The 24,932-nt window shown below is 48.6% G+C and overlaps 1 protein-coding gene across 2 annotated transcripts; it reads left to right on the plus strand.

Annotated features, from left to right (window-relative positions):
- Positions 1-3,154: 3,154 nt before the first annotated feature.
- LOC103081669 (tubulin alpha-1C chain) lies at positions 3,155-9,040 on the plus strand. 2 transcript variants are annotated; one of them, XM_007452260.1, is made up of 4 exons: positions 3,155-3,184; positions 5,470-5,692; positions 5,835-5,983; positions 8,066-9,040. In XM_007452260.1, the coding sequence occupies exons 2-4, from the start codon at positions 5,572-5,574 to the stop codon at positions 9,038-9,040; spliced, it is 1,245 nt and encodes a 414-aa protein (XP_007452322.1). In that variant the 5' UTR covers positions 3,155-3,184; positions 5,470-5,571. The 2 variants fall into 2 exon arrangements, with proteins under 2 accessions (XP_007452322.1, XP_007452321.1); XM_007452259.1 differs by lacking the exon at positions 3,155-3,184 and having other exon boundaries at positions 5,446-5,692.
- Positions 9,041-24,932: the final 15,892 nt, after the last annotated feature.

Raw genomic sequence — 24,932 nt, forward strand, 5'->3', positions numbered from 1 at the left:
TTTCCCTCACATGTGAGCCTTCAGGAAATCATTCTGGCCCTATCTTCAGAATGTAGCCAACTCTAACCACTCTTCACCACTTCCTCTGCTACCACTCTGGTCTGAGTCTCCATCATCTCTCAGGATTACTGCAGTGAGTTATCGTCCTGCTTCTATCTGTGCCCTCCTATAATCTATTCTCAACACAACACCAGAGGGATATTTTTTTTTTAAAAAAAAGGTAGTTAGGTCATGTCCCTACAGTGTTTTGAACCCTACATAGGCTCCCGATGTCAGGGTTAAAACCACAGAACTTTGTAGTGGTTTACATGAAGCTACAAGGTCTGGCTCCCATTGCCTCTCCAACCCTCATCTCCTACTATTCATCTCTTCCAGCCAAGCTGGCATCCCTGCTCTTCCTTCCAGGAACACTCTTGCCTGGGGGCCTTTGGTGCGGCTGCTCCATGTTCTGGGACCACTCTTCTCCCAGGTAGCTACTTGGGCTAGCCCCTCAGGACCTTCAAGTCTTTGTTCAAATCTCACTTATCATTAAGGCTAACCTTGACCATCTTGTTTACATTGCAACCTCCTCCCACATTCTCCCCTCCCAACACTCATTCCACTTTACTTTGCGCTGTTTTTCTATAGCACTCGTCACCTTCTAACAAATTATATAGTTTACTTATTATGTTCATTGTTTGTCTTTCTTCCCTATCCTCCTCTAGAACATTCACTCCACGAGGCAGAGATCTGTCAGTTTTGTTCACAAACTTTTTTCCAAGCACCTAGAAACTGTGCTAAATATATATTTGTGGAATGAATTAAAAAGTTGGAAAGCACTAATTAGACTAAAATATCTAGCAACAGACTAAGATGCTAGTTATTCCAGATTTCAGAATATCCTGCCACACAATAGGTGCTCAATGAGCATTTGATGAATGAAGGAACTATGTACTGTAATCTGAAAAGGAATCTCTGCACATATTTCCACAGCCTCCATTTTGTGTGTATGAGTTGGAGTGTATCTTGACTTCTGCCTATTCAGTATCCAAGACCTATTTTGCCTTTTTCTACTTCAGGAAAAATCCCTGTAACATATTCTACTATTCAGTCACTTTTGTTATCTTTCTTTCTTTTCTTTCTTTCTTTTTAATTCAAGTATAGTTGATTTACAATGTTGTGTTTCAGGTGTACAGCAAAGTGATTCAGTTATACATACATATACATCTAATTTTTTTTTTCAGATTCTTTTCCCTTACCAGTGAATTCCCTCCAACAGTCTGTAAACGCCCTTGCCTGGAAGCAATTGGGTAGTTCTGGTCTTTCGAGCACCAGCCATCTGTTCTTGCTTAGCCCTTGCAATAAATCTACCTGTGCTCCAGACTCCCATGTTCTGGTTTGTTTGGCCTCAGTGTGCCTGGGACACAGGAACTTGGGCTCCATAACAAGAGTGGTATATTTAGGATGGGGTAGTACAAGGTAGTGAGGGCCCAACGGCAGCCCCACCACTCCAGCTGTGTGATCTTCAACTAGTTTAATTCCTCTAAGCCCTAGTTTCCTCATCTGTAAAATGGGGATAACTCACAGGGTTTGTCCAATGGATGAAATGTGATTAATATAGTCTGAAAAACAAACAACTCTGAATAGTACGCAATCGAAGAATAAAAGCTAATATTATAATGAACTGAAAAACAAAACAACAACAAACCTGCTTTTGCACCAAGTGGAAGGAGGTTGCTGTTAGGAACCACAAGGTTCATTTAAAAGAAGGTAGGTAAATAAATAAATAAATAAATAAAAAGGTAGGAAAATGAATAAAGAAAAGCAACAAAAAAAGGTGAGAAGTGTTCGCTTCGGCAGCACATATACTAAAATTGGAACGATACAGAGAAGATTAGCATGGCCCCTGCGCAAGGATGACATGCAAATTCGTGAAGCGTTCCATATTTTTATAACAGTGAAAAATTAAAAAAAAAAAAATGGTGAGAAAAAGGGCTTCGGGCCGGTTCATGGTAATTAGGACCTGGAATGGGGAGCCAGCGCTTCTCTCTTGGAAGTCCCTCAGCTGTGAGGGGAGCGGACGCCAGGGCTCCGCGTAGGCCGGGCCCGGTGGGGAACTGTTTTGCCGGGCCGCCCCTCCAGGGTCCGGGATCTGGGACCCCGGGGGCGGAGCAGGCAGCGGGAGGAGCCACGCTCCTGGGGCTCCCGCCGGGGCTCCCTTTAACTCGGTGCCTTTTTTCGCTTAGGCGTTGCCCCCTGACGCCTCCCGCAGCCACTGAGGACTGTGCAGACGCTTCGCCTCCCTCCTCCTTCCAGTCACCGTGTCCACCCTCCTTCCCACCCCACCGGCCCATTCTCCGGCCCCGGGATGCCCCCTCCCCTTCCGGGTTCTTCGGGCTTGTTCCGTAGAGTTCGTTTCGAACTTTTGAACCCACCAATCAGCGCCGCGCGCCCCTCCTCTCTCCGCAGGCAGGGTAAAATCGGGCATCCGGCCGGGGACCTTGGGCTCGGAGGCGGGGCCGCGGAGGCCGGGGCGGGTCCGGTGCCCGCCCTTCCGACACGTGGCCAGGGTCGGGGTATATAGGATCCCTCGGGGTCGCCTGCCCTCTCACTACTTCTCCCCCGGACTCCTTGGTAGTCTGTCAGTGGGAGAGCTTTGTGGACGTCCCCTCGCCTCCTCCAGCCCCGCGGAACCCTACAAGTCTCAGTCATGGTGAGTGGGGTGCCCGGGTGGTGGCGTTGGGGGGAGAGTGCGGAGTCCGAAGGGGCGTCGGGACCCCAGTCCACGTGGGGCCACGTTCCGGACGCCTCCAGGCAAACTGGCTTCTGGTGGCCGTGCGGAAAGCCGAGTTCACCCGGGAGACCCCTCTTCCGGCTCGAAGACGCGGCCTGGGCACTGCCCTCGGTGGAAGTGGAAAGCCCATTTATTTGATCCTAGATAGAGGGCACCCATTCCCCCCCAGGGCCCGCTACCGCCCCAGGAAGGCCAGGGAGCACTTCACACTGGTTCCCAAGGACTTGTGAAACCTGAAAATCCCTCCCATTTCCCCCAATGATCTCACTTTCCCACTGGAGCATCTCGTGTGCTGGAGCATCTCGCGTGCTCCCGCACGGTAGGCGTTGCCTCGCCAGCGCCCTATGACTCGCTGCTGAGTCATCTGTGGCCAGACTCTGGCGAGAGCTTTCAATTACACCATCCTCACCTGTTGTCGGGCTCTGGGGAGCGCTTCCGTTCGCACCCATCCTCACCTGTGGCCGGTCCGGGGTGGGGTGGGGGGAGCGCTTGCGTTCGCACCAATCCACCTGGAGGGATGCAGGCAGGCTCCTCCTTTGAAGGGAATTATTGTCACGTTGTTTAATCCTGCATTTCTCGTGTTAATTTAGTGGGGTGTTTATAGCTGAAGCTTTCTACTTACAGGTTTTAAAAAAAACAAGTCCATAAAGAGAGATTTTCTTATAAAGTCACAGAGTAAACTAGCACCGACAAAGTATTCTCAGTTTTAAAGAAACCTCAAATTACACACAACTTGAGTATTTTCTATATAGCTTCCAGAGGTATTGGAAACAAGTATCTGAGGAAATATCTGTTGGAAGTTACCTAAAGTAGGCCGTGTGTATCAAATGTTTCAAAATAATATCTTTTTAAAAAGCAATGCGTGAATAAATACTTACCTCTTTAGGGACTACCACAGTTATCAAACGTATGTATGACTGTAACAACTTGCTTGAGTGCTTTTTACCAGGCAAGACCAAAAAGATACTGGTAAAAACGTGTTTCAGAAAGTAGTGGGGTAAAACAACTATACCCCAATAAAAAAAAAAAGAACGTAAGAAGTGGGACTGTTTAAAGGGCAGGAGAGCAGCAGTAGCAGCAGACCTATTAAGGCATACACTGGTTAGATTAATAGTTTTTTTGTTTTTTTGTTTTTAAACAAGGGACAGGGGCTGCTTATCCAGTTAAGGCTAGACTAAGTGACTCCATCACCAGTGTCTCACTTCATCTCCCGAGTGGCCAGGGGAGAGTGGAGGGCAAGCAGTGGCCACAGTCTAAACCATACCGTTGCACAATGAAAGAAACTCAGAAGGCTTCAGTAGAAGTGCTTCATTAGAATGACAGGATCATCTCAGATACTTTATCTCCCTGGGGCTGTCATGGGCAGATCTCTGGTTCTCTCCTTTCTAGGGCTGTGGAATGTCCAAAGTCCAGTTAAAGGTAAACATGATGCAGTTTTAAATAGTCGTGGATTTATTAGAACAAACAACTCCCCTTTCTCCCACGGCCCTAGAGCTGGGCAAGTAGAGGCAGGTAATAGTGAACTTGCTGATGAGGTCAGCAGACCATGATTGTTTTATGGGGAGTGTAGGTGAGAAGGAGGGGACCATAAATCAAAGGTTGTGAGTGACTGGAGGTTTTATCTTGGGTTATGAAGCTAGGCCCTTTGAGATCTTAGGTGGTGTTGAATTTTCTTTAACTAGATTCCTATTAGCAGTTTTTAAAAACTTGAAACCCTCTTATTTGGAGAAAATGTAATGGGAGATATTTCGTGTTGATATGTGAAAGACCTCTGTCTCCAAAACCGCTAATCTGATTTATGATGGAAATACAATAAAAATCCTTTTTTTGGTTTTTCTCTTAAGTCTGTGGGTGTAGATTCTGTGTTCACTTCCTGATTTTACTAAGCAGAAATGAGTTTGGTAACATCCTAACATCGTTACAATTTTGAAAGTATAGACTTTTCCCCCACGTTGCCAGAGATATATGTACATTCTACTAGAAGACAGCTAATTTCTTAAACTATTAATAAAGTCTTGGTGACACTTCTAGCTTTTATTACCATGTGTCTCTGTCCCCCTCCCACCTTCCCCACCACTCTCCCCTCAAGATGCGTTGATAGTGAAGGAAAATGTTTTTTCCTTAAGATTAAATTCTTCACAGGGTTAAAAGCCTGCCTCTGACCACAGTTTTTTAAATACAGGTAACTGCTGCTTATCCGGTGTTTTCTCCATGAGTCATATGGCTGTAGTTTGCTGGTTTAAGCTGGTTTTAAAGGGAGAGGCAGAAGCTCTTCTCTTTAAAGAATAGGATTAAAGAGGGACCAGAATGAGCTCTAGTTACACAGTCATACAGAGAATGAATCAGCTGGAAGGAGGAATTTTGCATGCCTTTAAGGAATCCGAGGAGTTGGGGAAAATCTATTGCTAGAACAGCTTGTGTCATTCTGAAGGTAGAAACCTGACCTTGAACATCTAATGTGGCTACAAAGCGAAGGTCTGGTCTCTGGTCTTGCCTAGTAGTTCATTAACATATCTGTGGTTTTCCAAAGCATTTTCTCTGAGTTAGGCTGTTGCTTATGAAATAGTCCCTGGGCAGGAGTGGCGTCCAGAAAGGTGCTGATCTCTTCTGAAGGTTAATAACCATTTACAGTGAATCATTCCTAAATGTCCCATCTGATGTGTCATATTCTGACATTTCCTTTCTTCCTCTCACAGCGTGAGTGCATCTCCATCCACGTTGGCCAGGCTGGTGTCCAGATCGGCAATGCCTGCTGGGAGCTCTACTGCCTGGAACATGGCATCCAGCCTAATGGCCAGATGCCAAGTGACAAGACTATTGGGGGAGGAGATGACTCCTTCAACACCTTCTTCAGTGAGACAGGCGCTGGCAAACATGTGCCCAGGGCAGTGTTTGTAGACCTGGAACCCACGGTCATTGGTGAGTTGACCTCAGTAATCCTAATGAGATCCCGGGGATCTGGAACAGGAGGTGTATCCTGGGGGCTCCATTGATGCCCTGGGGTCAGGCAGACTTGTGCAGGTTGTTAGTGATGGGTGGCTGCTTCGTTTTCCTTTTCCAGATGAAGTTCGCACTGGCACCTACCGCCAGCTCTTCCACCCTGAGCAGCTCATCACAGGCAAGGAAGATGCTGCCAATAACTATGCCCGAGGTCACTACACCATTGGCAAGGAGGTCATTGATCTCGTCTTGGACCGAATTCGGAAACTGGTAAACGCAGTACTTTATTTAAAGTGGATGAGAGTTTTCTCTTACAGTTTTGAGAGACCAGACTGTAAGAATCACTCTTTGCACACTAAAGTGAACTTTATGCTGCCCACTAAATAACTGGACTTCTAAACCAGATGGTCCTGAGTTATGGGACAACTGTTTGGGGTGGGGATAGTGTTCTTCTGCCTCTTTCTGTGTCTTACAAGGCAGATTTGGGCAATTGCTCATTCAGTGAGGGCAGTTTACCTGAAGTCAAGGTGAGTACCAGGGCACCTTAACCGTTTTACTGACATTTAAGACCATTAAACATCCTTGTTCATATTAATCAGGCAGCTTCCCAGCTTCAGGCCGAGACATCCCTTTTTAGGTCATCTTAGTCACAGTGAGTAGGTGGCTGACTGACATGTAACTAATTGATCAAATTCATAAAAATTGGACTGCTGACATGTTATTACAGAAAGTTCATAGCAAAAGAAGCCAGTGTAACACTGACTAGAAATAGCTGACACTGGAAAATTCCAACAACACTGAAAGTGGAGTCAAGGGAGCTCCCTTGTTACAGAAGCAAGTATAAGTCATTGGAACTTTGAAAGTATTAAGATATAATCACAAAAAAGCAGTACCCTCGTTTTTCTACTAGAGCTCAGGGCAGTGTGAACTGGCCCTGTGGCAGAAAAATCTAAGGCAGCTATTCACATCGGTATAAAGTTGATAAGTGTTCTGTTCGCATCATTTTAATTAAGAGTCTGGCAATCAGATGACTCTGCTCCTTAGGCATGTGGGCAGCTTGTAAGTAATTAAAAATCAAGAATGAAGGCCTGGGTGGAATAGCTTGTCGGGAAAATCACATTATGCTAAGCCCAGCAACAACTGGTCTATTTTGAAAAGAATGGCCTTACATCATTCATGACTTCATACTTTTTCAGATGTTTATCATAGTCTTCCCAGCAGAACTGGGCTAATCGTTCCTATGTTTGCAAATCAAGTTTCAGCTACAAGTACTGACTTGGAAATCAGGACCTGCCTTTAGGGACAGATAAACCTAGTAAAAGCCCTTGAGGGTTCTGGAGTGAAGTTCATTAACTACCAAAACAATTGCATTTGTCCTTGGTGTTATTACTGTGTCCACATGAGGCTTAATGGGTGAAATTGGTAGACTAGGACCTGTCCTGGCATTGATCTCATTCAGAGTATGGACCCACAGGAGACGTGAACTAGGGGCTCAGTAGAGAATGTCCACAAATCTCTGGGCACCTTGAGAAGTGAAGATTGTCAACAGAATACTTTGTTTGAAATGACAAAATCATCCTTTCATACAGTAGCCAGAATAGCTCAGATACGTGGCGGAAAGCCCCAAAGCCCCAGTGACACAGGGACATGAAATTGTGACAGTAAATCGCCTTTCCCAGAATGAATAGACTTTCTGATAACTAGTGCTTGCTGTGCCGAGCACTGTTCCAGATACTCATTTAATTCTCAACAACCTGAAGTAGGTTACTATTCTCCTCATTTAATAAACGAGAAAACTGAGATTAAGAAATGAATTTGGTCAAAGTCACATGGCAAGGAACGGGTAGAGCCAGATCCAGACCCGGCCTTACTCCAGCACCAGGGCATTGGATCTTGGCTATTCTGTTGTGTTCCAACTCAGAAAGCAGCTGCTGAAATCTGTAAGACATCCATTGTACGGGGCTGGTGGTCCCAGGCCTGCTGTTGGTAGCTCTCCAACTGATAAGAGGTTGCCTTTGTTCTGCGGTCACAGCAAGGGCACCAGAGGTTGCCCTCCCAGTCACCAAAACTTGAGCCCTGCATCCATTCCAGACCCCATGATTCCTCTGCCTGCAGAAGTGAAAACAGTTCATTTAAAATAGCCTTTTAACAGATCCCCTCCCTCCAGCTCCCAAGAGTTGATTGTGAAAAGTTTCTCTGAATCACTTAGCGCTTAGAAGCTCTTTAGGACTGCTTTCTTAGCAGGTATTGTTCAGAAGATTTTTTTAAAGATCTCAGTCAATGTGATTATGGATTCAAAGAAGTCATTGCACCTTTCACCAAGGCTAAAATTAAAACTCCTTTCTTTCGCAGGCTGACCAGTGCACAGGTCTTCAGGGCTTCTTGGTTTTCCACAGCTTTGGTGGGGGAACTGGTTCTGGGTTCACCTCCCTGCTGATGGAACGTCTCTCTGTCGATTATGGCAAGAAGTCCAAGCTGGAGTTCTCCATTTACCCAGCCCCTCAGGTTTCCACAGCTGTAGTTGAGCCCTACAACTCCATCCTCACCACCCACACCACCCTGGAGCACTCTGATTGTTCCTTCATGGTAGACAACGAGGCCGTCTATGACATCTGTTGTAGAAACCTCGATATTGAGCGCCCATCCTACACTAATCTTAACCGCCTTATGAGCCAGATTGTGTCCTCCATCACCGCTTCCCTGCGGTTTGATGGAGCCCTGAATGTTGATCTGACAGAATTCCAGACCAACCTGGTGCCCTATCCCCGCATCCACTTCCCTCTGGCCACATATGCCCCTGTCATCTCTGCTGAGAAAGCCTACCATGAACAGCTTTCTGTAGCAGAGATCACCAATGCTTGCTTTGAGCCAGCCAACCAGATGGTGAAATGCGACCCTCGCCATGGTAAATACATGGCTTGCTGCCTGTTGTACCGTGGCGACGTGGTTCCCAAAGATGTCAATGCTGCCATTGCCACCATCAAGACCAAGCGCAGCATCCAGTTTGTGGACTGGTGCCCCACTGGCTTCAAGGTTGGCATTAATTACCAACCTCCCACTGCAGTACCTGGTGGAGACCTGGCCAAAGTACAGCGAGCTGTGTGCATGCTGAGCAACACCACAGCCATCGCTGAGGCCTGGGCTCGCCTGGACCACAAGTTTGACCTGATGTATGCCAAGCGTGCCTTTGTTCACTGGTACGTGGGTGAGGGCATGGAGGAAGGAGAGTTTTCTGAGGCCCGTGAGGACATGGCTGCCCTTGAGAAGGATTATGAGGAGGTTGGAGCTGATAGTGTTGAGGGAGAGGAGGAGGGTGAAGAGTATTAACCTGTCTGCTGTAATTTTACACTCTTGTCTCCGACTGTCTTATTTGCCTTCTGTGGAGCTGCCCATTGTGGCCCTATCTTGTCAATAAAAGTGCTATTTCTGTTTTCAGTGTCAAGCTGTATCATAGTAAATATTTGCTCTGCTTATTCAAGGCCAGTTTGGGATGGAGGAGGTCCATCTTATCATTTGCTCAGTGTTTCAAGTGGCTTCTGTGTACTGTGCCAAGGGGTTTGTCTATTTCACTTAGACCTGAATTGATGACTGGTTATAAAATCATTTTGTGAGGCAACAGGCTCACACTGGGCCAGTGTTTTTCAAACTTCAATATGGATGTGAATCTCCTGCAGATCTGAATCTGTAGGTCTGAGGTGAAGCTTCAGATACTGCCTTTTTTTCTTTTTTTTTTTTTAAAAGCTCCCAGGTGTTCTTGGTCGGCTGAGACCATATGTGGAGTATCAAGGGGGTAGGTAACATAGCTAATAAATGGTGGAGCCAGAATTCAAGTCACCAGCCAGGATGCCAGAACTATTGCCGTTATTATTCATAAAATATTGGAGTCATATGGGAAGAGCTTGGAATTGTGCTGATTTATCCCATACTTAGCCAAAACCTACAATGGCAGATAAGATTGTGCTTTAAGAAGTTACTGCTTGGGGACTTACCTGGTGGTCCAGTGGCTAAGACTCCGTGCTCCCAATGCAGGGGGCATGGGTTCGATCCCTGGTCAGGGAACTAGATCCCACACGCCACAACTAAGAGTTCGAATGCCACAATTTAAGATCCCAAGTGCTGCAATGAAGACCTGGCACAGCTAAATAAATAAGTAGAAGTTACTGCTTGGAGAAAGTGGAGCAGGCCGAGACACAAAATTACAATAGTCTCAGGTTGTTACGGTGTTGGTCCTTGACCCAGTGTGTGTCATTGGGAATATTTGAAGTAGGGGAATAATAAGGAAAACTGAAGGAATGTGTGTGTAAGCAAGATTGGAGAGGAGAGCTCCCTAACTCGGACCCTCTTCCGAGAAGCTGTTGGAAGCAGTGTGGTTCTTGAGCGGGGGCAGGAGGCAACTATGAGATGAGCGTGGGAGAAGAATGCACGTGAATGTGTGGGTGGCTGGAGAGCTTGGTGACGTGCTCCGGGACTAGTGGTGTGGCCTATAAGGTTGAACCAAGCAATGAAAAATGCCAAGGATGATCAGGGGGCCAGGTCATGCCGAAGGGAGGAGCCAGCTTTGGTGCTTAGGTGGTGGCCTGAGAGGGGAGGCCAAACAAGTGGCAGGAGCTGGGGGTGGGTGCAGATCTGTTCACCTGAGCTTGTTCCAATGGTGCTCTGTTACCATCTTTCTTTGCCTCCTGGTGTTTTCACCCCTTACCCATTGCTCACCTCTGCACCCTTAGTCTTTAAGGAGAGCATTTTATTTTTTAAAATATTTATTTATTCGGTTGCACTACGTCTTAGTTGGGGCAGGTGGGCTCCTTAGCTGTGGCATGCGAACTCTTAGTTGCGGCATGCATGTGGGATCGAGTTCCCTGACCAGGGGTCAAATCCAGGCCCCCCTGCAATGGGAGCGTGGGGTCCTATCCACTGTGCCGAGGAGAGCATTTTAAAAATGAACATTCTGGGCTTCCCTGGTGGCACAGTGGTTGAGAGTCCGCCTGCTGATGCAGGGGACACGGGTTCGTGCCCCGGTCTGGGAGGATCCCACATGCCGCAGGGCAGCTGGGCCCGTGAGCCATGGCCGCTGGGCCTGTGCGTCTGGAGCCTGGGCTCTGCAATGGGAGAGGCCACAACAGTGAGAGGCCCACGTACCGCAAAAAACAAAACAAAACAAAACAAAAACAAAAACAAAAAAAGTAAAAATGAACATTCTGGGGCTTCCCTGGTGGCACAGTGGTTAAGAATCCGCCTGCCAATGCAGCGGACACGGGTTCGATCCCTGGTCCGGAAAGATCCCACATACTGTGGAGCAACTAAGCCCGTGCGCCACAACTACTGGGCCTGCGCTCTAGAGCCCATGCTCCGCAACAAGAGAAGCCACTGGAATGAGAAGCCTACGCACCGCAATGAAGAGTAGCCCCCGCTCTCCACAACTAGGGAAAGCCTGTGCACAGCAACGAAGACCCAACGCAGCCAAAAATAAACAAATAAATAAATAAAATGCACATTCTGGGAATTCCCTGGCAGTCCAGTGGTTAGGACTTGGTGCTTTCACTGCCAAGGGCCAGGGTTCAATCCCTGGTTGGGGAACGAAGATCCAGCAAGCCATGCAGCACACCAAAAAAAAAAAAAAAAAAAACATTCTGTCTTGGAGCCTAGCACAGCTTCCAGCCTGCGCTGTTTCAGCTTTGTGCTTGGAAGGGTCTTGCAGCATTCATCATGAGAGCAACAGTGGTCTTATGCCCCTCAGGGCGAGGCCCAGCCCAGCCCCATCCTTGAGTACAAAGTCAGCTATTGCTACTCAAAATGATGGGCCACATTCCTTCTGCAGCCTGAGCATGGGAGTTCTGGGGTGAAAATGGACCTTGGAGTGGCTGGTCACCCCAGCTGTACTCAGAGACCTTCCCAACCTGGGGTATCTGCTCATTGCCACAGTGCGAGCTCTGGAGGGAAGAGGACATTCGGGTGTGAGAAGGAACAGATAAGTCATCCAGCTTCAGCTGGGATGATACCCCACAATACCTGAAAGGTCCATTCTCTGAGCCCGCATGTACCAAGCTGGGTGTCCCGAAATGGGATTCAGGCCTTGCCAATTATCATCCCTCAGCCTTCAGAACAGGCTGGTGGAACCTAGGAAGCCTGAGGCCCCTGAGCCAGTCACCCGTGGCCAGTAGCGAGCCCCTCCAATGACCTCTGTAAGCCTTACAGGTGAATTATCTTCTGCCAAGATGTGAAAAGCAGCCTCTACGGTGTGGGGGGGAAAGAACGTGAAAGAAGAGTTTAGCTGAGAAAAAATATTCCGGTAGAACAGAGCCTGGAGAATTGAAGGAGCAAAGTGCCAGAGGTTGAGGAGGGATCTGTCCTTGCAGTGAGGATTTCTCTCCCTCCTGTGCTGGCGAGAGAGTGAATAGAAGTTAGCCTGCAGCAAGAACAAACATACCCCAAGGTCTAGGTCACTGCTTTGTGGATGACAATCATCTGATCTGCCCTTGAGCACAAATGGAAAGTCTGGGCTCAGAACTGCAGCCATTGCTGAGGTCACTCAGGCTTGATGGGGATAAATGGAGATAGCCTAAGAGGGTGCAGCTCCAAGACTGGCCAGGGCCCCAGATTCTGGCTGTGCAGCTTATATGCTGTCCTCACCTGACCTGATCCGTGGAGCAATCTGCTTCCACCCCACGGAGGCTGCCCACCCTGGGAGAGGCCAGTGGGCACCCCAGCAGAGCTGTGGTTCAAGTTGGGGTGAGCAGGAGAGAATGGCTGTGAGGACCAGTGTGCTGGCTTGTCTACCTGTCATCCCAGGTGTTTGGGAGGCAGCTGGCAGATGTCTCTGCTCCAGCGGGAATCTGTCAAACAGCCCTCTATCATCAGGCCAGAGGTGGCCAGGTGGGGTAGAGCTTAGAGCCTGTCTTCAGGCCTCTGACTTCTGGAAGGTGTGTGGCAGCCCTGCCTGGGGTTGTGAGAGGGAGGGGAGGAGGCTCTGTCAGGGTGGCAGGAAGTCCCTTTCACGTCTTGGGTGTTTCATGATCTTCACAGCACCTGTGAGGTGATGTCATCACACCCCTTTCCACAGCTGAGGGAAGCAAACCTTGGAGCAATTAAGCATCTAGCTTAAAGCTACAGAGCAAGTGGCCCAACTGAAATCTGAGCCCAGAACTCTGACTCCAAAGCAGCACTCCACTCTGCTGAGCAGCCTCCAAGCACCCCGAGAGGAAGTCGTCACCGTGCCTGGCAGCCTTTCCAGTTCTCAGGGAGAAGGGACACGGAGGCCAGCCCTTGTGTGGAGCTCTAGGTGGAACCACCATTGGAGAAAGGAGATCTCATTCTGCTATTGTCAGATCACCTCCCAGGAGCCCCATTCCTGGGACTAGGTGGCAGCACACTGATCCAGAGGGGCAAAGTCAGCTGGTCGCCACTGTCCAGGCGGCAGCTTCCTAGTGAGGGGGCCTTTATTTCTGGCCTCCTTCTCATCTCAGGGAATCAATTCTCAGATCGTAGAGATACGGAGTCTCTCCTTGGTAGATAGCTGCTACCACCTGGCTGGACTCGTGCAGACAGGACAGCTCTCACCTGGAGCATTGCTCCCCTAAGCACTGGGGCCAGGATGATCAGCTCCTGTCAACCAAGGCCACAAGGTGAAGCTGGCAGAGATGACCCAGGCAGATGGCTCCTGCAGCCCACTGCCAGAGTATCTGTCTGGCAGTCACAGGGCAGCAGAAGGTGAAGGGAAATACACCCAGTGTGTTAGGGTGGGGAAGGTTCCATCTTCAGCCCCGTGAAGAAAGTCCCCTTTGCTGACATCTTATTAGCCTGTCACTGCCCCATTCACTGCAAGAGACTGGTGTCTCTGTTTGTCAGCCCTGATCAGGTTCTGGAAAAACTGTTATTTCCTCCTCTGAGGGTCCCTCTGATTCTGCAGCAGGAGAAAACTATTCAGGAGCAGAGTCTTACAGAACTAGAGACATGTCTTCTTTAGTCATAATACAGGAAATGCTTTTGAACACTGGTCTCCCCGCCAGAGGACTTCTTTTTCTCTCTCTTGTAAAAAAGAGAACAGAATATAAAGCATTCCTAATTACATGAGAATTTTGTCTACATTCACAAATTAGTTTAATTCATTGGGGAGGTGGGTATAAGTACAATCTCATTGCTGTCACACTTCATCCCCTTCCCCCGCTCCACTCTGTTCTTATTAAATATTTCATTTGGCTCACTGGAGATGTCTAGCCCAACAGTAAATTAATACTGAAATGTCTTTGACAAAGGTAATCATGGCCAATTATACTATTTTAACAATTATTGCAGTTTTTAAGTTTAATTCATTCATTATTTTTGAAGAACCTGTTTGGTGCAAGTCACTGTGCTGGGTTCTATAGGGAATATATTTAGCTTTTTTGTCCCCATCAGTTTTTAGAGACAGATCGCATAGGCACAGTCCTAATTCAAGGCAGTATATGCCGCATGTCAGAAGAGGTGGGCAATTGTGGCAGCCACTATCGCATATCTACCCCAAAGCCATTCCCGGCTGGTGGTTTTATTTGCCAACACACCCTCTGGGCCTCTCCACCACCGGGGCAAATCTTAGTCTAAGCTCATCAAGGTAATTCCGGTTCTCTTGCCTGGGACTGGTTAAGGAAGCAGCAGGTGATGCAATTATGCAAATGAGAGGGGAGGTAAAGTCTTCTGGATGGGGGTTGATGGGAAGATATTCTTGGAAGAATCTCCTTGCTCTTAAAAAGGAATACAGCAGGGCTTCCCTGATGGCACAGTGGTTAAGAATCCTCCTGCCAATGTAGGGGTCACTGGTTAGACCCCTGGTCCGGGAAGATCCCACGTGCCGCAGAGCAACTGAGCTGTGTGCCACAACTACTGAGCCTGAGCTCTAGAGCCCGTGAGCCACAACTAGTGAGTCCACGTGTCACAACTACTGAAGCCCGCGTGCCTAGAGCCCGTGCTCCGCAGCAAGAGAAGCCACCGCAATGAGAAGCCCGCGCACCGCAACGAAGAGTAGCCCCAGCTCGTGGCAGCTAGAGAAAGCCCACGTGCAGCAATGAAGACCCAACGCAGCCAAAAATAAATAAATGAATTTATTTATTTAAAAAAAAAAAAAAAGGAACACAGGGTCACTTCCCTGGTAGTCCAGTGGGTAAGACTTCTCGCTCCCGATGCAGGGGGCCTGGCTTTGATCCCTGGTCGGGGAACTAGATCCTGCATGCATGCCGCAACTAAAAGATCCCGTGTGCAGCAACTAAGACCAAGTGCAGCCTAAATAAATAAATAACTAAATATTTTAGAATTTAAAAAAATAATAGAATAGCCTGCTTATATTAAAAAAAAAAAAGAACACAGGGAAAGGATTTTCTCTTTTGAACCTTTGACATTATTTTGTGGGCACATAATACTTGAAGTTGCCACAGTTATCTTGTGACCACAACTGCACAGATATGACGACAAAAGCTAGCATTCCCAGCCTAACAGAACAGAAAGATACAAAGAACCTGGGTCCTGGATAGGATGTTGAGCCCCTCAGTAACTAGTCCTGAAACTTCTCTCCCTCTGCATTTTTCATTATGTGAGATTATAATCCTTTTATTGTTGGGTCATTTTGAGTTGGGTCTTCTATTGCTTCCTGCCAAAAGTATTCTAACTAATATAAAAGCCTCATGCAATAGTTCATAGAAGAGTTTAGTGAAATAATAACAAAAATATTAAGACCCTTTTAGAATTGTATAATCCCCTTTCCAGTGCAAACACTGGCCTGGGAGAGTAAAGATTCCATGCCTCCCTTCCCTTCTTTGGTTTTTGACCTTCCTCTGCCTGCAGTGCCTGGTCAACCAAACTGATCTGCTGCTTCCTTTCAGTCTTTCCAGGAGTCTTGGATGGACTTAAGCCACAGATTAAAAGCACACAGAAAACATCTGCAGGCCTGAAAAACCTTCCCTTTTACGTGCAACGGTGAATGGAGCCATAGCCTGATCTGTGGATCAGAAGATATAGACACCTTCTGATAGAGAAGACCAAGGAGGCCCACTCTGGAAGAACCAGCTCCTCCTAGGAAGCCCAGCCAGAAGGAGCTCAACCCCAGGGCAGCCCCAAATCTTCTAGAGCCTAAGGAGCTTTGAGCTGCCCTTGTAGACAAGAGGGTGGAACTGGGGAACTCTTGGGACGGAACCAGGCCAGGTCCTGGGGGCTCCAGGGTATGAACAGAGGTCATTTGACCAGTTATTCTCTTGTGTGTGGGGCCCTTGGATCCTTGAGAGGAAAAAGCCTGAGAGGCTTTTTCTCCTTCTCTGGCCCATTTGGTTTCTTTTACTCTCCCCCACTGCTCCCCTCTCTCCCCACCCTCATCTTCTCCCTCCACTTCCATTTCTCCCTTCCCTCTCTCACTCATCTCCTTCCCCATCCTCATTTCCTCCATCACCTCCTTTCCCTCTGGCCGGGTGCCAACACAACAGTGTGTGGCGGAGAGAATTCACCTGGAGAGTGAGACGACATCTAACAGATGCTGACAATTGGCCCTCAATGGCTGTGAGATCCACAGGCTCTGAAAGCTCTGAAAGCTCAGGCCCAGCCAGACCCAGCTGTCGGATGAGCACCTGTGCGGCCTGCAGGCAGAGGGCAGACAGGGCCGTTTGTAGGGCATCAGACGCTTTGAACTTGTCTGTTCAGCTGCCTCCTGGCCTCTCTCTGCAGGAGGTGGGGGGAACGTAGATGGCAGAGTGTTATGATTGCAAAAAGGAGTCTCCTGGTGGCTGGCCTGAGGGGCAGGAGCCCTGTCCTGTCTCATCTCAGCCTGAGCATGCGCTCAAGAAATTCGTATCAGGCACAGTCTCTTATAAGAGACCTGCAGAATTAAGTGGAGACCAGGATGAGAAGGCTGGGTTCTATTCTAATAAGCGGTGTGACTAACTCTGCTCCTTCCCTGTCACGCTTACCCAGTAGCCAGAACCACTGCCTTGCACCATAACGATATCGAGGACAATGGAACTAACCCACTAGAAGGAAGGTTGTGGACATTATGACACTTCACCCCTAAATGCTCCTGCAGGCACCTCCTAAGAACAAGAATCTTCTCTTATACAACCCGTCTTCACACCTAAAAGCGGTAATAATCATTCCATAGCGTATCATACACAAATTTCTCCAGTAGCCTTTTTCTTCTTCAAATCTAGGATCCAATTTAAGTTTGAACATTGAATTTAGTTGTTATATCTCTTAGTCTCTTGTCTAGAACAATCTCCCACTGTAGTGGGTTGAATGGAGGCCCCCCCCCCCCACAAAAGATATGTCCATATCCCAGAACCAGTGAATATAACCTTACTTGGAAAAAGGGTCTTTGCAAGATATAGTTAAGGACCTTGAGATCGTCCTAGGTTACCTGGGTCCCCAAATCCAGTGACAAGTGTCTTTATAGGAAGGAAAGAGAAGACATAGGCACAGAAGAGGAGAAGGCCATGTGAAGGCAGAGGCAGAGATTAGAACAATACAGCTGCAGCCAAGGATCTCCGGAAGCCACCAGAAGCTGGAAGAGGCAAGGAAGGATTCTCCCCTAGAGGCTTTGGGAATATGCCTTACCAACATCTTGATTTTGGACTTCCAGTCTCCAGAACTGTGAAAGAATAAATTTCTGTTGTTTTAAGCCACCACGTTTGTGGAAATTTCTTATGACATCCCTAGAAAACTAATACACTCACTTTTTTAAAAAATGGCTTTGACTTCTTAGAGCCTAGGAATCATCTGACAGAATGTCCCAAATCTGAAACTGTCTTCAGATCGACCTTTTAAAGTCATAAACTTGATCAAGTCATTCCTCTGCTTAAAACTCTCCAGTGGGGGCTTCCTTGGTGGCACAGTGGTTAAGAATCCGCCTGCCAATGCAGGGGACACAGGTTCGAGCCCTGGTCCGGGAAGATCCCACATGCCGCGGAGCAACCAAGCCCATGCGCCACAACTACTGAGCCTGCACTGTAGAGCCCATGAGCCACAACTACTGAAGCCTGCATGCCTAGAGCCCGTGTTCTGCAACAAGAGAAGCCACCGCAATGAGAAGCCTGTGCATTGCAACGAAGAGTAGTCCCCACTCACTGCAACTAGAGAAAGTCCATGCACAGAAATGAACACTCAACACAGCCAAAAATAAATAAAATAAATTTATTAAAAATAAATAAATAAAAATAAAATAAAACCCTTCAGTGGCTTTTCACTGCATTTATAGTCAGCTATAGGGACTTCCTTGGTGGTCCATGCTCCCAATGCAGGGGGTCTGGGTTCGATCCCTGGTCGGGCAACTAGATCCTGCACGCGTGCCACAACTAAGAGTCCACATGCCACAACGAAGATCACGAGTACCACAGCTAAGACCCGGTGCAGCTTAGACAAATAAATAAATAAATATTAAAAATAGAGAAATAAATTTATTTTAAAAATAAATTTAAAAACTAAGCTGTAAGTAAAAAAAAAAAAAAAAAAGCTGTAAACCCTTTCCTCTGATTTAGAAAGCCTGTGGTCTGACTCCTCCCCACTCCTCTCACGTCACCTTCCCTTCTCCCACCCATCTCACTCCAGCCTCACCTTTCTACAGTCCCGCAAACATGCCAAGCTCATCCCACACTTATCCCTGCCCAGGTGACAACCAAATACAATTCTTTATCTTTGAGTACTGGATCAGGGGAAAACAGCTATGAAGGACATTATTGGGATCATTGTAGGGGTAGGGAAAATGAATATAAACTATATATTAGATAATACTGTTGTATCAATGTTAAGTTTCTTGGGGGGTTAATAGTACTGTGGTTGTATAGGAAAATGTCCTTATTCCTAGGAAATGCATGCTGAAGTACTTAGGGCCATAATGAGCCATAATGTCTGGAAATTACTTTCAAAGGAACTGTGGCAAAATATTAACAACTGGTAATTATTATACCCTGGGAAAAGATATATTGGTGTTGATAGCAATATTCCCTTTTTGTAAAATAAATTTATTTATTATTTATTTTTGGCTGCGTTGGGTCTTCGTTGCTGTGCGCGGGCTTTCTCTAGTTGCGACGAGCGGGGGCCCCTCTTCGTTGCGGTGCGTGGGCTTCTCATTGCAGTGACTTCTCTTGTTGTGGAGCACGGGCTCTAGGTGCACTGGCTTCAGTAGTTGCGTCACTGAGACTCAGGAGTTGTGGCACACGGGCTTAGTTGTTCCGTGGCATGTGGGATCTTCCCGGACCAGGGCTCGAACCCGTGTCCCTTACGTTGGCAGGCGGATTCATAGCCACTGTGCCACCAGGGAAGTCCCAATATTCTCTTGACTTTTCTCTGGGCTTGAAAATCAAAATAAAATGGCAGGGGGGAGGGGGAAATGGACAATTTAAAGAAAAAATCTTAATCCAGGTATGCTCGGATTTTTTTTTTTGATGTGGACCATTTTTAAAGTCTTTATTGAATTTGTTACAATATTGCTTCTGTTTTATGTTTTGGTTTTTTGGCAGCGAGGCATGTGGGATCTTAGCTCCCCAACCAGGGATCAAACCAGTACCCCCCTGCATCAGAAGGCAAACTCTTAACCACCGCCAGGGACGTCCCTGCTCAAATTTTCATGTGCATTAAAAATCACCTAGGAAGTTTGTTAAAATGCAGAATTCTATGGATTCAGAAGATCTAGGTGGAGCACTGAAATCTGCTTTTTAATGGGCCCCCAGGTGATTCTGAGTCAGGTCTCTAGGCCACACCATGAGGAGAAAGGTTCACTTAGCATCCTGTGGCCGTAAGCTGCTCTCCTGTTCTCCAGTTGACCGGTAGCTGGTTGGAAGGGTCAGGCAGGCAGATGGATGGAGATGCAATTTTACAGTGAGGGCAGGACAGGAGATTGTGGACAGAGTAGAGGATAAGGGGGGAGTTGAGGACAGACTTTGCCTCCTTCCCTGGCTTTGGGCTTCTGGGGGTGCAGAGGAGGTTCCTAGAGCCCAGGGGAAGAATGAGATCAGGGCTCAGATGTCCTAATACCAGTGCTGCTATTCTATTTTACACACTCTTGGATAATTCTCCTCTTTATTTAATTAATTAATTTATTTTAAAGAATAGGGAAGTGATTCTCTTTTTAAAACTATTTATTTATTTGGCTGTGTAGGGTCTTCGTTCCCGCATCCAGGATCTTTAGTTGCGGCATGCGGACTCTTAGTTGTGGCATGCGGGATCTATTTCCCTGACCAGGGGTCGAACCTGGGCCCCCTGCATCAGGAGGGTGGAGTCTTAACCACTGGACCACCAGGGAATTCCCCTCATCTTTAAAAAGGAGGTCATAATAAATAGTTTTGGAGCATCCCCCAAATTCCAATGTTCCTGAGCCTTGAGTGTTAAACTCAATAAACGTGGATGGATTCAGACTGCAGACATGTCATTCTAGCATCTGGCCAGAAGGTGGCAGCAACACACCTCTCTATTTTCCTGACGACAACCACAGGAAAAAATTTTCTCAGGTGCCTCTGGGTTCCCTTCAGTTTAACCAACAGCTGTTTGACTTAGGTCCTGTGCTAGACACCACAGACACAAAAGTGAATAAGATCTGATGGCTGCCCTCAAATATCATGTTGTCAGGGAGCAGGAGAGTCAGACATATAAACAGATTACTAATTTACTAGCTGTGTGACGTTGGGCAAGTTGCCTAACCTCTCCGTGCCTCAGTTCCTCCAACTGTAAAATGGGAATAGTAGTAGTAGCTATGTCATAGGGTTATTGTGAGGATTAAAAATGATAACATATGTAAAATGCTTAGCATAGTGCTTGGCACACAGGAAATGTTAGCTATTGCTATATTATACAGTGAGAGAACTGATGAGATGGAGAAGATACCCAGGGTGCTCCCTAACAGGGAAGAGTGGAGCCCCCAGATGGAGATAATGGGGAAAGGATTCCACACCGGTGGAGCCACTCTGTCAATAGGGACCCTGCAGCCAGACCAGCCTGGGAGAGCCCACCTCGAATGGAGCTGGACTCCTGGCTGGGGCTCATCTGGGCTCCTGCAGGCCCAGAACACAGAACACCAGCAGGCCTTGACCAACCAGGACGTGTCTTCCTGGAGAGGAAGCCGTAATTTGCCCACTGTGCAACCGCAAACAGGCAACTTTGTCCCTCTGAGCCTCAGTTCCTACCCAAGTGATGGGAAAGGGGATCACAGGACCCGAGGGACGGTGCCAAGTTCCACATCTGAGACACTGTGGAGAGTCAGGTGTAAAGTCAGCCAGTTCAGGGGCAGCAGGGACCTGGAGCTAGGGGTGCAAAGAGGAAGCAACAGGAAGGCAAAGAGATCTTCGGAGGACATTGGAATTTCCCCAGGATGTGGAGTGGAGGTTGAGCCAATCCTAGACCTCAAGGGACAGGGAGATGCCAGCTGACCCTTAGGTACAAATAATTAGGGTTATGTCATTGATTCTGTGTGTCTGTTTCCTCTCTGTCACATGGGAGGGGAAGAAGGCAATCAACAGTGTTGAGCACCTACTGTGAGCCTCACAACATGCTAATCGCTTTAGGCAATCAACAGTGTTGAGCACCTACTGTGAGCCTCACAACATGCTAATCGCATAAAAGCGATTTAGATCTCATGACACCTCTGGAAGGAAGGAATCATCATTCCTATTTTACAGATGAAGAAACTGAAGCTCAGAGAGGATATGTAACTTGCCCAGGGTCACACAGCTAGTAAGTGCCCAGTCTGATGGCCTGATCTCTTCTCCCATGACCTTTCCCAGCATTCCACCTTAGCCACTCACTCCTTAGAAACACCCTGGGAATCTTTTTTTTTTTTAATTTATTATTTTTGGCTGTGTTGGGTCTTCGTTGCTGCACATGGGCTTTCTCTAGTGGTGGCGAGCGGGGGCTACTCCTTCGCGTGCTCAGGCTTCTCATTTCGGTGGCTTCTCTTGTTGTGGAGCACGGGCTCTAGAGCGCAGTCTCAGTAGTTGTGGAGCATGGGCTTAGTTGCTCCACGACATGTGGGATCTTCCTGGACCAGGCCTCGAACCCGCATCCCCTGCATTGGCAGGCAGATTCTTAACCACTGAGCCACCAGGGAAGCCCCACCCTGGGAATCTTATCCATAAATACCCCAGCTCCAGAATCACGAATTCATGCACCCTGCTCTCTGAAAACAACTTCCTACCCTCTCAGTGCCTCTTTCAGTTCCTTGTACTGTGACTGGTCTTTGGCCTTGCCTGGAAGTCCAGCTATGGACCTCTTTACTCTCCCAATACCCCACCCTCTCTTGTCTACACACCCCTCCTCATCCAGCTTTGAGTCCATGGCCTGTCATTTAGCAGCTCTCTTGCCAGTAACCTAAACTTCATTGCTTACCTGCCCTGCAAACCTCTGAATACAGTGGTTATTTCTCTTTGAGCTTTTGCCAGAGCAGCCGAGGACAGCAGAAGGAGGAGGGGTAATAATAACGCTGGCTAATACTTATATGGCATGTGTTATGTGCCAAGCACTAAGTGCTTCACATAGTGGAACTTAATTCCTCCTCCAGCACTATGGGCTAGGTACTATTATTATCATCCCCACTGATGGACAAAGAAAATGGAGAGAATAGAGGTTAAATCACTCAACCAAACTCAAAGCATACAGCTAATTAAGTTGAGGAGCCATGATCAAACCCATGCAGTCAGTCTGTCCAGAATCCGTGTTTTGATCAGTATACTATTTGCCCAGTGCACTGAGGCCACCCTTCCCTCCTTCCATCAGCCAGGAGGTAGTGGGTTCCTGCCACCCCGGTCCAGCGCTGCTCTTAGTGGGGACACTTCAAAGGAAGTCCAGATGCTTCTTCACTGTACTTGGGGGCTGACAATTAGTATAGTAGTAATAGTAGTAGTAATAAGTTAGCTTAAGTTTTCAGCTTTTATTATGTGTGTCCTAAGTATTTTACATGTATCTGTTTAACCCTCTCAACAACACTATGAGGTGGAAACTACAACTTTCCCCCTTTTGCTGGAGCACATGAGAGGACATAGTAATGAGACTACATTTGTACAACAGAGTGTTGGAATCAGATGGAAAGCTTGGTAGCTGGATGCCAGAGCCCTGGCTCTTAACCGGGACCCTTTCCTACTTTTTTTCCGGCCACAAGACCTCCCAGGCCCAGCTCTTTCTGAGGACGGGGAGGGAGTCTTGTCTGCTTTGCCAGCAGGCCTGGTTCCCAAACCCAGGCCAGACCCTGGCCTTACAGCTCCCAGAGCCCTAACGAGGTGGTCCTGGTTCCCTCTACTCTGAGGCTTCTGGGTGGTGAGCTGGGAGCTTAAGCAGGGGAGAGGATGGGAACCCCACTGGTAACTCCCCAGGGCCAGCCCTAGAGGCCTCTACTCTGAAAGGCCCAGGTCTGCCAGCAGTTCCCTATAAAAATAAAGCCTGAGCTCCTCGTCCCCAGGCCTTACCTGTCCCTTTGCGTAAAGTACCAGCTCAGACTCCCAGTTTGTACGCGGAGGACAGGAGGCAGGGCAGGGCAGGGCCTAGGCTGGAGTGGATGGGGCTTCAATGGCAGCTGGGGCTCAGAGCCCAGGGCTGCAGCAGAAAGCACTTAGCTTCCCCACTCCCCTCCTCACACCTATCAAGCCCCCTCCCCCTAACCCAGGCAGGACCCTACCCCTCCCCACTTCCAAGAGTTAGTGGCAACCCGCCCTGGTTTATCCATCCCACCCCTCTTTCCCATCCTCCCTCTTCCCATTCCCCTGGCAACCAAACCAGATTCATCAAGGAGAAGGACCTGGCAGCTGTTCAGGGAGAGACTAATAGCCCAGAAGGAAGGAGGGGCCTGGAGAGGAGACGAAGGCAAAGGCGGTAGGGATGTGAGGCTGAGGGCGTTGGCCCATCTCAGGACACACAAAGGCAGGGAGGCCCCTCTGCCCTGCAGTGCTGAGGGGATGGCCAGCCAGGGAGCCGCCCTCCTCATCCCCTCAGCCAGAGGTGCAGCCCGGAGTCCCAGACCTGTTTCCCCAGACGCCCAGCTCTTGTCCTCAGGGCCAATCCTACGCGGACCTGTCCTTACTGGAGAGCCCCGGAGTCCCCAGCGGCAGCAGCCCCTTAGCTCCTGGCAAGCCCAACAGGCCTCAGCACCTCGACTCCTGCAGACCAACCAAGCTGCCTCTGTCCACTCCTGGGCAGCCTGTGCCTGTGTTCTGGAAGCCGTTTGACATGCAAAGGCCAGACATCAGCCTCCCTGCTAACTCTGGGGTGGGGGAGGGTATGAAGGGCCCTGTGGTTGGGTGTGTCTAATGTGTGTGCACATAGGTGCACGGTGCTATTACGCATATGCATCTGTGTGTGTGCACAGGCTTGTGGCTCTGTTCTGGGCCTTTTTCTCCTCTTTCAGTCCTTGAGCCGATGGGGATGGGCACTTTCTCTTTCCCCTTCTCTTCCAATCCAGCCCTCCTCTCGCTGGGTACCTGCAGCTCCTCAGCACTGGAAACTGGTTCCTGCCAGTGTGTCTATCTCTCAGCCTTGGCAGCAGCTGCTACCCTTCAGCCCCCTCCCCTTCCTACTTCAGGAATCACCCCGGTTCCTGTAAGGCCGTGACTGAGCAGCGGTGGGTTGGGGGAAGGGAGAATCCAGTAAAGCCAGACAGCACACGCTAGCTCACTCAGTTCAGCCTCCGGCATGGCACAGACCCTCCCAGATGGGACCCAGAGCTGGGCCTAGTCACCCTGAGCCCCCTCTGATGTGCCCACCTTGTTGGGGCCTGGGGTAGATTTGGGATCTGTGTCTTTAAGGCTGAGACATCAGCAGGCAACCTCCTGGCCAAGTGTCCAGGGGAGGGGGAGGGGAAGAAGCAAGTCCATTAGCAGCAGAGCTGGCGCCAGGCAGCAACCCTTCACAGGGCCCTGGGGATTTCAGGGAGAGCAGCCCTTCCTCACCCACCTCAGCTGCCTCTGCACTCCTGTCCCCCAGATCTCCCTGGGTGTGGTGACAGAGGGGGCAGCTGACAGCATTTGAAAGCAGAGCCTAGCCTTCAGGGGCCATGTGGAGGCACAGCCTCTGGGGCCTAAGCCTGGCCAATTCTCCCTGCACCTGGGCTACGTCCTCCCTGCCCATGTACCAGAAGCCTGCCCTTTAACATACAGTCCACCTAGCCCCCAGTTTTTACCAGCTCTTTCAGGCAGGGACCCCAGTTCCAGTAAGGCCCTCCCACCCTAGGCTCCAGCTCCGGATATTTTCTGGAAGGCACTGACCCCCCCAACACCCGAACCCCCCCCCCCCCACCCCCTGT

Source organism: Lipotes vexillifer, unplaced genomic scaffold (assembly GCF_000442215.2).
Source record: "Lipotes vexillifer unplaced genomic scaffold, Lipotes_vexillifer_v1.1 scaffold422, whole genome shotgun sequence".
NCBI classification, from domain to species: Eukaryota; Metazoa; Chordata; class Mammalia; order Artiodactyla; family Lipotidae; genus Lipotes; species Lipotes vexillifer.

Bases quoted from the DNA above. Each gene is read 5' to 3' on its own strand.
- LOC103081669 (XM_007452260.1), top strand. From the start codon at position 5,572: ATGCCAAGTGACAAGACTATTGGGGGAGGAGATGACTCCTTCAACACC. The intron at 5,693-5,834 runs GTGAGTTGACCT...TTCCTTTTCCAG, and splicing joins CCTGGAACCCACGGTCATTG to ATGAAGTTCGCACTGGCACC. The intron at 5,984-8,065 runs GTAAACGCAGTA...TTTCTTTCGCAG, and splicing joins TGGACCGAATTCGGAAACTG to GCTGACCAGTGCACAGGTCT.